This window comes from Tyto alba, unplaced genomic scaffold (assembly GCF_018691265.1).
Source record: "Tyto alba isolate M040663 unplaced genomic scaffold, T.alba_DEE_v4.0 Super-Scaffold_21, whole genome shotgun sequence".
Taxonomy (NCBI): Eukaryota; Metazoa; Chordata; class Aves; order Strigiformes; family Tytonidae; genus Tyto; species Tyto alba.
The window spans coordinates 8956749-8969596 of NW_024881295.1; the positions used below are offsets into that span (position 1 = coordinate 8956749).

Genomic DNA, 12848 nt, shown 5'->3' on the forward strand with positions numbered 1-12848 from the left:
TATGCGTTATGGATACTAGACTCCATTTGGTCAGAATATTTAAGACTAGATTCTTCACTTACCCAAAATTTTCACTGCATTCAGCTAACCTTATGATGAATCTAAAAGTAGACTTTCCATGTCAATGGTTTGCTATTTTATTTATTATAAAATAATAAATACTTGCTATTATTTATTTTGAATCAGTGTAACTTCACAAGATTTTAAAGTATTTCTTTCATAGTTTGCATACAGCAGTATTTAGTTGGTTGTTTACACTGCATCTGTTGTTATAATTTGACGGTTAAACTTTGTCTAAAAATATTCTGAGTGATCTATCAGTAAGGGGAAGTCACGGGAAGAATACCTACTTAAAAGGCAATGCTTCTGCTACACATCCCTCCTCTGTCCACCTATTACTTTTCTTTCTTTTTTAACACAAAGAAGACTGACTGTTGAATAACACAAGTTCCCTTACACTACAGCCTACACTGCGTCTTATCTGGATTCAATCCTCATCCAGCTAATACAGTGGTTCTAAAGACTCCAAACACAGGATCAAGCTCAGTGGATCCTACTGGCATCAGACCTCTAAGACTTAAGCAGCAAAAGAAAGAAACTGCCTCCTACTTTTATATCAACGTCCAAACTCAAAACACTAAAAGGAAACAAAACATCACACCTCACTACATAGGCAGTGAGTATTTAACATTTGACTGGAATGTACTCAACAGCAAAGTCGTGCCTGGTAGCCGAAGCCGGTCAGTCCCGGGCAGTGGCTGCAGGTCCTCAGCAGCACTGTGCTTGTCTTACAGGAGGATAGTTAGATGCATCAACCCTAGGCCTCCTCCCAGTGCTATTGTAAAGCCTATCCAAAATACATGCAAATGTGGCATAAAAAGTCAACTTTTACTCTGCCCATGGCATAGCTCATGAGAGAACAGGAACGACTGATTTATTTTTTGTTATACAGAAAGAATTAATATTAGTGATGCTCAGTTTGTGCTTGTGTCACCAGAGAAGAACAAAGGTCTTATCTCATCTTACCTGAGACCTTACGCAAAGGAAACCTGTTGGGTTGGCTTCACCTAACCAGCAGTAAAGTGGAGGGCTGACGCTGGTGCTAAGCATTTTGAAATACATTATGCAGAAGCTATTAAACATAGCTTGTTTTCAAACAAGTTGGCTCTTAATACTGCAATTTTCTTCAAAGGAAATTGCTTGGGTTTTCTTCACCTAAACATCCACACAAATAGCTAAGTAGATCGAACGTTTACTCACTGAAGGAAAAAATTGCACCCTGCTTCTATTAATTAATAACAAACCTGAACAGCAAAGGCCAGCTACATGAACTGCCATCACAGCATTTGCATACTTTTGTGTACTTACAGATGCTGTCTGAGCACATCAGTGCCAGGCACAGCTGTGAAGCACAAGACTGCCCATTTCTTATGCATGTGTCTGGGCTTACTATGTTTGTTCTTCCACCTTAAGATAGCATGTTTAAAGCTGGAAAGAATACAGGAAAGACTTGCGAGTGAGTAGTAGTATCAGGCCTTCTGTTTCCTATAGGTTACAACTATTAGCATTAGCTTAACATAGGACACCCACTACACTTTTAAGGGATCCTTTCAACATTGCAATGAAGCACACAGACAAATAAGGCATTCCAGCATATCCTGTTAGCAGTAGTGATGCTTCTGACACTCTGACCTCCCTTCTCCTTGCAATCATCCAGAAAATTTGAAGACCCAATTTATGAACCATTCAACGGCTTTGAAACTATTGTCAGAAGGTCCCATGAGACACATGAGATGTTTAGTGGTTGAAGTCTGTACTTAGGGTACACTGCATGTGCACAGGTGTAGCCTCTGTGACACTGCAAAAGCAAGAGTAAGCTCCAACTTTAGCATCCTTTCAGTAGATTCATTCATCTGGGGCAAAACTCACATGTGGAGACGGCGACAACGAGGCACTTTTAGATTCCTCTAACACTTTTAACACAGGCCCAGAGTGATGCACAGGTGGTCTGCCAGCCTCCAGAGAGGCACGGACTTTCTGCTCGAGGAAGTTACAAGCCAGATGGCTGTGATCCAGCTCTGTGGCTCCCTGCGGACACTGGACCCCCTAAGGCACCTGACCGGTCCTGCTCTCCCTGGACAGACCTGAGAACGGCCGTCTGAGACGCATGAGCTGCCACAGAGCCCCTCGGGCACCCCAATCGTGGGGCCAGCTGGGATTTGGCCAGTGGCCACTCTGGCAGGAGGGCTGAGGGAAAGAGCTGGCAACGGTGCTGTCTCCTCCCCAGATGCAGCTGGCTGTCTCTTGGGGCCAGCTGCTGCCTGGACCTCTCTCTCTTCCCCCCTATATAAAGCAGGGGCAGGGAGTGCGTTTGGGGCCGGGGCAGGCGTGGGGGCAGCTGAGAGGAGGTGAACATGGGAAGGGGAGAAGGCTGTTTGCAAAGGTGCATGGTAGGGCATGGCTGCTTGTGCTGTGGGTCATGAAAAAGCTTGCTGTCACTGGCAAACTAACCCAAAGGGAGCAAGAGGAACACAGAGGCTGGGATGGAGAGACTGGAGGGTGTTATGTGAGTTTAATATCTATGCCACTGCAACAATAGGCACAGTGGAAGCCTCTCTCTAGTCTCACCTGGTCTTTAGTGGGCTACCTGGAAGTACGCCAGTGTGCATTTAAAGTGAGGAGAAACTAAGAACATGAAAAAGACGTCAGGAAAAGAAAAGCCATTTACTCACCACGCTCATGTAATGGAGCATTCGGCCATCCACCTTTCCTTCATCAAACTGGGTCTTATATTGGGGGAGGCCAATGTCATCCAGCCACCCTAAAGCAGAGACAGACACTCATGTTAGTGTGGTAGCCAAGGTACCTAGCACCAGTTAGTGTTCATCTCAGTCTCTGAGTCCCAAATTAGCCATGATTAGGAACCCCTATCTAAAGTTGCTGATTCAGCATGCAATAAAATCTTACTGGTAACCCAATGGTAATCCAGTTTTCCATGATTGTTCTCCTCTTCAGATCCAAGTGCCTGCAGAGCAAGCTGAAGCTTCTTCCGATGCAATGGGTGCTTTATCCCAAGTTCCTGTGAAAGGAAGGAAAGCAGCAAACCTAGAGATGATACTGTATTTTACTTCTCCCTCTGCTGAATTACAAATGATTTCAAAGAGCCACAGTGTACACAGCACTTGCTGGTGATGTGGCAGGTATATTTTCTATTTGCTGAATATCAGCATCATTTTAACACATGTTTAGCACTAGGGTAAGGCCCGCTCACTGTGGTGTATTCATTTCAAAATGTGGTGGAATCCAAGCTGTATGAAAATGTCGGCCACAATGTTCTCATACCACACTTTAAAAATTCCACAATATAAACCATGTTAGCATTCAGAAAGATACCTGATGGGATAATTTTCTTCCATCCCATTTAGGCAGGTAAGGTTAAAAGAATTATTTAATTAAGAGCGTGTGAAGGTCCTAGGAATTACTGAAATTTATTAATGCTTCCAAATGCATAACACCTTCCCCAGTTTTTTTTGCAAGTGCAGCCAGCCATTCCAAGATCTCTTCGTTCCCATATACACTTTCAACAGGGCTTGCTAGTTAACGTTACCTCTGATAACACTATTACAAGCCACTATATGTTCATATCACATTTTTCTTATTTCAGTTATAGTGTAACTACAACTTTCAATTAGCTCAATGCCTAATTGAGAAAACAGGCTCCTCTTGGTGAGGAGACTGATTTTTTTAAAAGCTGAAAATTCAGTTATTAGCAAATACTGTGGATTCAAAGTATAAATTGAATCAACCTTTTTTTCTGTTTCTAGTTTTAGAAAAAAGACAAACAATTCTGTAATGATTTAAGACAAAGAGTCTGAGCACTCTGTGTGTACCAAATCCTCATTCCTCTCTGTGTAAAATGGGCAGAAAATATAATCAGGCAAAACCAGCAGCTTTTTACACACTTCTCACACAGACATAAAATAACTGTACCATCCATGAGTGCTAATGAATCAGGCCTACAAACCCAGAGTAATGAGTCACTCACATGCATAGTTTTAGAAGGTGGCATAGCCGACTAATGTGTCCATGCTTAATGAAGTTAAATCACATATTTGTAAATATTAAGTTTTATTACAGAGCATTGAATTTCTATGAAACTTCAACTAAAAAGAAATTGATTTGGCTTCACAGCAGATGGCAATATTTTAAAAACTCATCTTGTTCACATTTTTATTTCTACTGCGTGCATCTTATAGACGTGATTTACATGCACAGAAATAGCAATTTTTTTGTATGTTTAACTGAAAGCAGTGTTTCCAGTATTTCTCACCTTTTCCAGATCCTGCTGAGAAGCCTGCAGAAGCGTTTGCCCAGACAGTATCCAATGTTTGCCATTGCTTATGTAAGAGCCTAGCCCTTGGTCCTGGAGCCAGTTGCAAACCTGCTCCTTTGTCCACTTTGCGAATGGCATGTCCAGCTCACTACAGAAGATTTTACCAAAAAAAGACCGGTAAATCCTGTGCCTCAAATCTCCTATTCTCATACATAATGACAAAACCAAATCCTAAGCCTAACCAATGAGTACTCTGTGGGAGTTGGGACCCTCTCTGGGGGAGAACGTGCATCACGATCGACTGTCAGGTGGGCCTTGTGAGGAACCTTTTGAACCGTTAGCACCATGAAGTGCTGTTGGCTGCTGATCTCCTGACAGTGCCACAATGAACACGGTCTGTTAATACTAATGAAAACAACGACCTCTGCTGCCTATTATGGCTAAAACTCTGAAGTGAGGCCAGAATGTTTCACTTTGGCCTTCAATCCTGAGAAGTGCAGCAGGAAACATTCCTGAGGAATATCGGTCACTCCCAGGTGACGGCTCACACCCTGCCTCATACGGCCTCACAACCCCACTCCTGCAACGCCGTCAGCAAGGAACACTCTGCTTGGCAGCAGGACTCCACCACCCAACCAATCTCAACCTTGCAAAGACCATCTCTCAAATGAGGAAACCGCCTGGATCGGCCCGTTCCCATTTGCCAGGAGAGGGGACATTTCATTTTGGCACTGTGCTTCTCCTCTGGACTCTGTGCTCGACCGGAGCTGCCAGGAAGGCAAGCACCACCACACTTTGCACCGCTCATCTTACTTGTGAGACTGCCCCAGGTCTCGAGACCAGCCCAGTCGAGGCCCTGCAGTTGCTCTTGTCCCTCCTCTTTTGAACTCCGTCTCGGACATGTCATCTGGGTTGAAGGTGGTGGACTGGCTTCTTTTAAGTCTAGTTTAAAGGAAGAAAGCATATTCACATTTGGCTAAGGAAAAGGCATGCTGCTACTACTGCAATCTATATAGGTAAGTTCTACAGAGCTTGTAGCTCTTCTACCTGTCACTGACCTACTGTTAGCTCTCTCAGATGCCATGCTGGCTCCTGCTCCTGAGGCAGGAAACCACAGAGCCACACGTTGGAGGGGGAAAAAGGGAAGATGTGTTGCCAGCAAACCCCCGTGCAAGCCCCAGCTCTGGAGAACAGTCATTTCTCATCTTTTACTTACTTTCCAAATAGCTTTTTGATCCCCCTTGCCTTTTTCTTTGAATCTGGAGAAGGTGGCGTCATCTGTAGACTATCCGTTTCTTTTGGACGAGGGGGCAAGCCAGCCAGATCCAAGTGATCTGCAGATCCCTTCTCTGTTTCAGCTATTAAAAAACAAAAGGCCCGTCAAGACCCACTTGTGCAGGACTGTACAGACACACTTCTGAACTTGGAAACACCTTTTGCTAAAATTATTGAGAGCCACCATGTTAAGAACATGGGGCAAAGAGGGATGGGAAAACCCAGGAGAAACAACACGTGTTTCTCCTTCATGGGCCTGACTGGGAACACTCCAAGGCAATGCTCTGCACCAGTCAAGTGCCCTACATCCAGCATGGGCAAAAAACACCTCATGAACCAATCAGTGAATTAAATCCCAAGTTTATTCTTCAGGGAGTGCACCTGCAGTCCTTTCACAGACAAAGCTGAGGCATGCGGATGTCCAGAAACGATTCAGTGCCATGGCTGGGAACCAAACCAGGAGTCCCCCAAGCACAGAAAAATAATTTTCCTGCATACATCTTTCCTAATAACCTGCAGTATTCCTTAAGTTTCCCATCCAAGAAATTCCAGCAACAAACAACTCTTGCCCCAGGAGCAGGAGAGCCCTCTTCCCCTCACTTCTACAAACTGTGGAATATTTTGTTCCTCTGCAGAGAAACACCAGGGAGTTTAGGCTCCGTCTGAACTACATCTTCTGAGTGATGCCCAAAACATCTCTGATTAGAGACCCTACACATTACCACCCACTCTAAAAGCATTAGATCTTTGATCTGTAGCTGCTGTTTTCTGTGACATCAAACCTGAGGGCTCCTGTCCACAAAATGGAAGTTGTCACAAAAGCTAAACCAGCAAACAAGAAAACTATTTCAAGATCATTTAAAAAGAAAAACTGAAAGAATTGCAGTATCTACTAGGCTACGTAAGCAGAGATGTGCCAGCAAGTGCCAGACAGCTGAATAAAACTACCATGTGGAGTTTATGCCACTTACTTGCTGGGGAACAGTGACAGCACGAGCCTGTTCAGATGAAGCAGCTGTGGCAAGGCGGCCTGCAGCAGGCTGACAGTCAGGCCTGTGACCACTTTTACCATCTTTTAACATGGCTGTGTAATTAGATGACCATCATTTGTTTTTGAAATGGACTCTCAGACCAGACTTCCAGGAGAAAACCAAACAAGTTACGTGAATCAATGTAAAGCATACATCACTGGGACATGTGGTCTCCAGCCAGAGTTAATGCTGAGGTGGCCACAGCATGCCACAAACAGCAACAAACTGCAGGCTTCGCCAGCGTATCTTTCTCCTGGGCAAAGTTTAGATGATTCAGTCAGAATACATTTGAACATGTCCCATTTTCCACTGATGCTTGAGATGTTAATTCTTGCAATGAAGCAACAAGGTCACATAAAAGACTATTTCCGGGTACTTTTATTTGACTGCTATCAAATACAGGGATCCTGCCAGTGAGAGCACTAATGTCGAACCAGGCTTTTGCATTTGTGGTTTTTGCTTTACTTGTATAAGAAGTGCTAGCTTAGAGAAAACACATTTAAACAGCATTCTAGAGAGAGAATACCAGGACAAGGTTGGGTGCATTAGTAGCAGAGATTTGCGGGTATTGCAACATTTGCTCCTTGTACCTCACTCCCTTTCATGCACTGACACAACCCCGCAGAACAGCCAACATTTAAGGGGCTGCATGGGAAACCGAGAGGACCCAGAGTACTTGGTGTCTTCGTCAGCAAGGGGCACGCCGGGTGGCCCTACAACCCCCTGACTGACACAGCTCTGCTTGCTAAAGCAGGACCCTGCAGGTATTACCTGCTCTTGCTAGAACCACCCAGGGAATGCTCGCAAGACTGGTTTTTACTACATGAATGGCTCCATCCCCACCTGCCCCAACTATTTCTCATTCATTTATAATATATATAACTACGTCTTAGAAGAGGAATTATGCATCCTTCCTCCCAGGACTCCCCTAGTTGAACACCTGGGAAATATACCTCATTCCCTGCTTTGACACCCCTTAAGGTCTTCCAGAGGCTCCAGGACAGGTAACAGCACAAAGGTGTCTCTAATATTTAAATATCACCGATTCCCACCTGCAACCTTGGTCTGAGGGTAACTTTGTGCTCAAAGTTACGGCAAAGGTCTCTGCAAATTAACCCGCAATCTCTCTCATTAGTAGCAGTTACTGAGAAATGGTGCAGCTGACTTTTAGCAGAGGGCAGATGTTACATGAAAACTCCTTTTAGTGATGGACAAAAGTTTCGATGCAGAGCTCTGGTGTCTAATTCTTGTTTGAAAAGTGTGTGGCCATAACCAGCTGTTAGCAGCAGTCACAACACAAAGCTGGTACAGGCAGACATGCAGGATTACTATACCTAAAGTAGGTGCACTTGCACTTCGACTGCGATCTTCAGATATCCAAACAACGCACATAACCACACGCAGCACAACGGGAGAGAACACGCAGAGGGACAAGGTAAAACACAGTTCAAAACTTATGTCAGCAAAATACAAGACAAAAGGAGGGAGGTACATGAGACACATGCGCCACACGCAATGCTGAATTCACACAGAGATTAGGATTACCAATTCACTGTTAATCCCCCTCTCACAAAAAAGAAATGCAGTAGAGCTCTATGGTGGAGAGGGTAAAACAGCACCGCAGTCACTTCGGTGCAGGGAGGTCACTTGCTCCATGACACATTGGGCAGGTGACTCACACAGGCTCCTGTGAGGTGGCAAGTATCTGGACACCAGCTTTACAGATGGAAGCACTGAAATCTGGATAACATAAATAGTTTACTCAAATTCACAGGACCCTGGTCTAGACGGCCCATCTTCCAATCCTTTATGACAGCCACAAGTACCCCACTTTGTCAGACAAATTAATTTCAGGATGAAACAAGTGATTACACAAAAGCACACATGAAATAAACCATAAAAAAAAAAAAGTGTCTAACCCTCAGAATAGACTGTACATCTATTCCAAGTAAGCTAGCAAGTTCCCATGCTATATGTCACAGGCAAATATGGGCAATGTATAATAAATGTGTGGGTATGTTATTTATTTTGAACAAAAGTCTAAAACTGTCTCTAAGTAAGAACAGGAGACTTTTCAGCTCAACAAAGCAGAAGCTATCTCCCTTCAGGCTTCTGAAAGGTAGAGCTAAATTCCTAAATCTTGTGCAAGAGAAAGCCAAAACCTTCAGATGAATGGCAGTAGATCTGATGCACAGACCTCCTTGATGCTTGAACTGAAACAGTGGAAAGACTACTATAGCAGAGCAGTGAATGCAAGTAGGATTTCAGTTGGTGGCAACAGTGACTTCTGAATTAAGCAGAATATATTTTTATTTTTATTTCTGTCATGTGCAAATGTCATCAAATTACAATACCAGAACAACCACCCCTCTACTATAGGTCCAAAAATCAACAAGAGCTTGAGTAACTTGTCAGTCCTGCTCCCGTTGTCACCATCTTTTTTGCAAGGCTGCTTAAATACACATAAAATAAAGAGGAAGACTGAGTGCTGCTGCCTCATTTCTGTATGTCTAAAAATCTTATGAAAGATAAACTGAGGATGGAGCCAGGGGAAAAAAAGCCCACAAACCCCTTGTGTGAACTACTGCCCAACAGCTAGCATTTCAGAGCAGCAGCAATCCACTACAAGGTCCCGGAGGACATATCACAGCAGAGCTTGAAACAGATCAAATACTTCATTACATCAGTGAGGTGTTTTTTTTGTTTTTTTGTTTTTTTTTTTGTTGTTGCTGTTTAATATTTTCCAAACATCCTACTGAGAAAAGTGACACAAGGTCACAGGGAGACTAAGGCCGGCCTTCCTGCTTCTAAAGACAGTTACAGCTGTTGTTAAGATCCTTCAAAATACACAGAAACTCCATGCAGGTGCATGATACCTACCTAGGTTGGGGGCACTCGCGGTCCTCTTGTTATTTTTTATCTTGAAAAAGCCTCGTCCAAATGAAGATCTGGCTTTACGGGTACCAAAACTATCCTCATCGCCTGTGCCGCCATGAGAAGGAGACTTCGGAGGGAGGGTTGCAAAATTATTACCTTCCACAGGAGGTTTAACCTGCTCAAGTTAGGGAAATAAAGATTCAGTATCAGGGAATTGCAAAAGGCCTTTTGAGAGAGACTGCAAAGTGACTGCTGCCAGATAATCTGGAGAATCCCTCTCATTTGTTACTACAAGAAAACAGAATGTAAAAGTCATAAAGGAAAACACAAACAAGATTTTAATTTTAATATGTTCCCAGGATTACTATCACTACCTTCTAAGAGTAACCTGCCTTCTTTATGATGTTTCTCAGTTTCTACAAGGCTGGCTTACAGGTATGGAAAAGGTAAAAACACAGTCCTGGAAGGCTTTGAACTTTTTCAGCACTCTGAACTTTTTCAGCTTTGCTGTCTCCCCCACTGGTAGCTGTAAGGGCAGTGGGAAGCAAGAAGGGGCGAGACCCCCATTGGTTCTCTGCCAAGTGTCAGACAGCTCTTTTTGTCTATCACTGCTCTGCAACTTCAGAATTAATGGATTAACTGACTATGTCCACTGTCAGCTGAGAGGAAATTATCAAGCAAGGAGTATAAATGCCAAGACAGACGTCACCTGTAGCAGTTAGGCAATTTAAAGCAGTAGTTTTAACCTTGCTGGTTGTTTCTCTGTCTCTTTAAGAAGCAAACCCACGCACAATCCAAATATGATACTTTTGCTGAATCAATACATCATTCATCTTACAAGTGGTATCTGAGGTATGTTGCCTCTGCTCTGGTCTTCCTATGGGTAATAATTGTTGCATGCAAAATACGGCTATATGGTACCACAGGGTAACTGTTCTGCAATAACAGTCTTTTTAGGGACACAGTTGCTACTTACAGAAAACGATTTAGAAACCTAAAGGCTTTTAAACAGACACTAATCAAAGGTAACTACAGGGACAGTAAAATACTTTATGGTTAGCTTTGCTAATTATCTAGTGGTAGAATATGGGGGGAAAACAATAGCTTAGATGGCAACCTTATGCTCAACCAGACTGAAAGATAATCCATGTGTGAGAAGACAAGAATGTGCGAGACACTGTAAGTCTGACACTGAAGTGACAGTGACAACCATCATACACTCCTCATTATCTTGTCTACAGGTCTGCTCTTCCCCCTCTGGAACTGCATGCTGCAATTCACTCAACTAAGCCTTTCAACACCTGATCACTGCCTGTGTTTCTCCATGTACATGCACAAGACCGTACACACACGTTACCTCTGTTGGCTTCTGTGCAGAGTCTCTGTCCTGTTTGGGAAAGATTTAAGACAGACATTTAAAGAGTCATGGTTTATGACCAGTATTCAATTCATTACGGCTGCCCTGAGTTAAACACTGACTGAAACACCCTTCCCTGCCTATTGTTTTTTCCCCCCAAAATAAATCTCTTCAGAGTTGTCTTTCAAACAGATTAATTCTTGCTTTCCTTGAGGTCAGTGAGATGACATGAAAACACCGTTGCTGCAGTTTACTTTGTAAAGGGTTAGCTGTGCACATAATTATTTACATGCAGTCTGTTAAGGCACTAATGGGCACAGCTGGCTGAGGGGACCCAAAGCAGGAATCAGGCAGGGTAGAAGCCAAGTAGATAAAACATCCACAGCCTCCTCTCCCTGGCTGTCCAAACGAGCAAAAAAAACCTCCAAACCCTAACTCACAAACTAGCTCTCATCACTGAGTTCTGGTTACATTTTCAGTCCTGTCAACATCCCTCCTGAGCTGCAAGGAACAGCTCAGGGGCTTGAGTATCAGTGAACTCGTGAGCTTTTAGGAGTTTGGACTATCAAAAAAGAGCACAGGAATTGCCCTGATTTGATGACATTGTTAGAGGCTAGCTGCTTTTGGTTACTTCAAAAGACACCTAAACTGAAGCTACCACCAGGCATACAATGGCTCAGTGTTTTGCTCCTGAACACCTAAAACATACAGTCACCCCAGAATGTATTTTACAGTGCATTAATTACATGGCCTTCCAAAATTATGTGCCTTAAACACAGGTAGGAAGTGGTAGTGGGACTTTCTTCTTGTCTTAAATCAGAAAAGCATATCAATTAAAAAACCAAAACAAAACAAAAACCAAAACAAACCTCATTATCTGAGGAAAAACACAGCAAGAGAGTCTCAGATAAATGCCTCATGCAAAAAAGAAAAAAAAAAAAGAAAAAAGAAAAAAGCCTGTGTTTTCAAGGACAGATTTTCTCCTTTAATAAAATCTAGAAGATACCACATGTATGTGACCATTGCTAACACATGACATGAGGAGCCCTACTCTGACTCAGAGTTTCTCAGAAGGCAACAGAGGATCCACAGGGTTACTGCCACACCAGAGACATCACCCCTATTTCTAAGGGGATGGGAGGAAGTAAGAGACCAAACCAACCATTTCGGATGTCTCTTTTCTCAAACTGCTCAGACTGCTGGACTTCTGCAGCAAAGAAGTTCTGAAATAACGACATAAAAACCAAGCCAAGTTACTGGAATGAAATTTGCTAAGATAAACACGCTCTCAGGAATCAGCTTTAGAGAAAGCATTATAGTATATGATGAGATATACCAAAACCAAAAGACATTTTGAATTAAAGCAATCAGTGCACTAATAAGAGCCCACGCAATTTGATGAGATACTGTAAGAACCTCCACATCATAACTACTGCTACTAATGCTTCAGTGACATGCCTACCTTTGGATATTTTTGGCTTCTTATTTAACATTGTATTTTCAGAAGCACAAGCAGAAGTTACACAGGCAAAGGAAGTGATATACACAAAAGCTATGGAAAACAATATTTTTAGCAACAGGCTTCTGACTAATTTAATCCTTACAGAAGCCAAGCATATTAAGTCAAACTTGTCATGTGTGTTTTAGTATTTTATCTTCAGTTCCATTTTCCATTTTGGAACAGATATTCCCCAACTTCTGGTGGGATTTACAGTCTAGAACACTTAAGTCTGGTTGAAGAGAACGTTACCATTAAAGTTTTTTCTGCAACCACATATAAATTAAGAGTAACTTCATTTTTACAGAGTTACCTATCTTTGTACCAATGTAAGGGGAGTAGAATTTGGTTTTGGGAATAGTCTCGTGGCACTAAGTCACTCGAAATAAAAACAGCTGCTGAGCCTCATACTGTGTACCAGACAAACTGTTGACTTAGGATCCTTACTAACAAATCACTTTGACTCAACTTCCAAGT

At 42.9% G+C, this 12848-nt stretch overlaps 1 protein-coding gene across 9 annotated transcripts in view; it reads right to left on the reverse strand.

Moving 5' to 3' along the window:
* Window positions 1–12848, reverse strand: part of PPFIBP1 (PPFIA binding protein 1) — a 124797-nt gene that overhangs the window by 8553 nt on the left and 103396 nt on the right. For 6 of the 9 annotated variants that reach the window (XM_032986058.2, XM_042795344.1, XM_042795343.1 and 3 more), the window contains 9 exons: window positions 12036–12096; window positions 10874–10903; window positions 9520–9691; window positions 7974–8006; window positions 5550–5691; window positions 5147–5275; window positions 4331–4481; window positions 2968–3079; window positions 2733–2821 (listed from right to left, as the gene is read on the reverse strand). In XM_032986058.2, coding sequence (XP_032841949.2) covers window positions 2733–2821; window positions 2968–3079; window positions 4331–4481; window positions 5147–5275; window positions 5550–5691; window positions 7974–8006; window positions 9520–9691; window positions 10874–10903; window positions 12036–12096 — 919 coding nt within the window. The remainder of the gene's footprint in view (window positions 1–2732; window positions 2822–2967; window positions 3080–4330; window positions 4482–5146; window positions 5276–5549; window positions 5692–7973; window positions 8007–9519; window positions 9692–10873; window positions 10904–12035; window positions 12097–12848) is intronic. The other 3 variants (XM_032986067.2, XM_042795345.1, XM_042795341.1) reach the window with 1 other exon arrangement.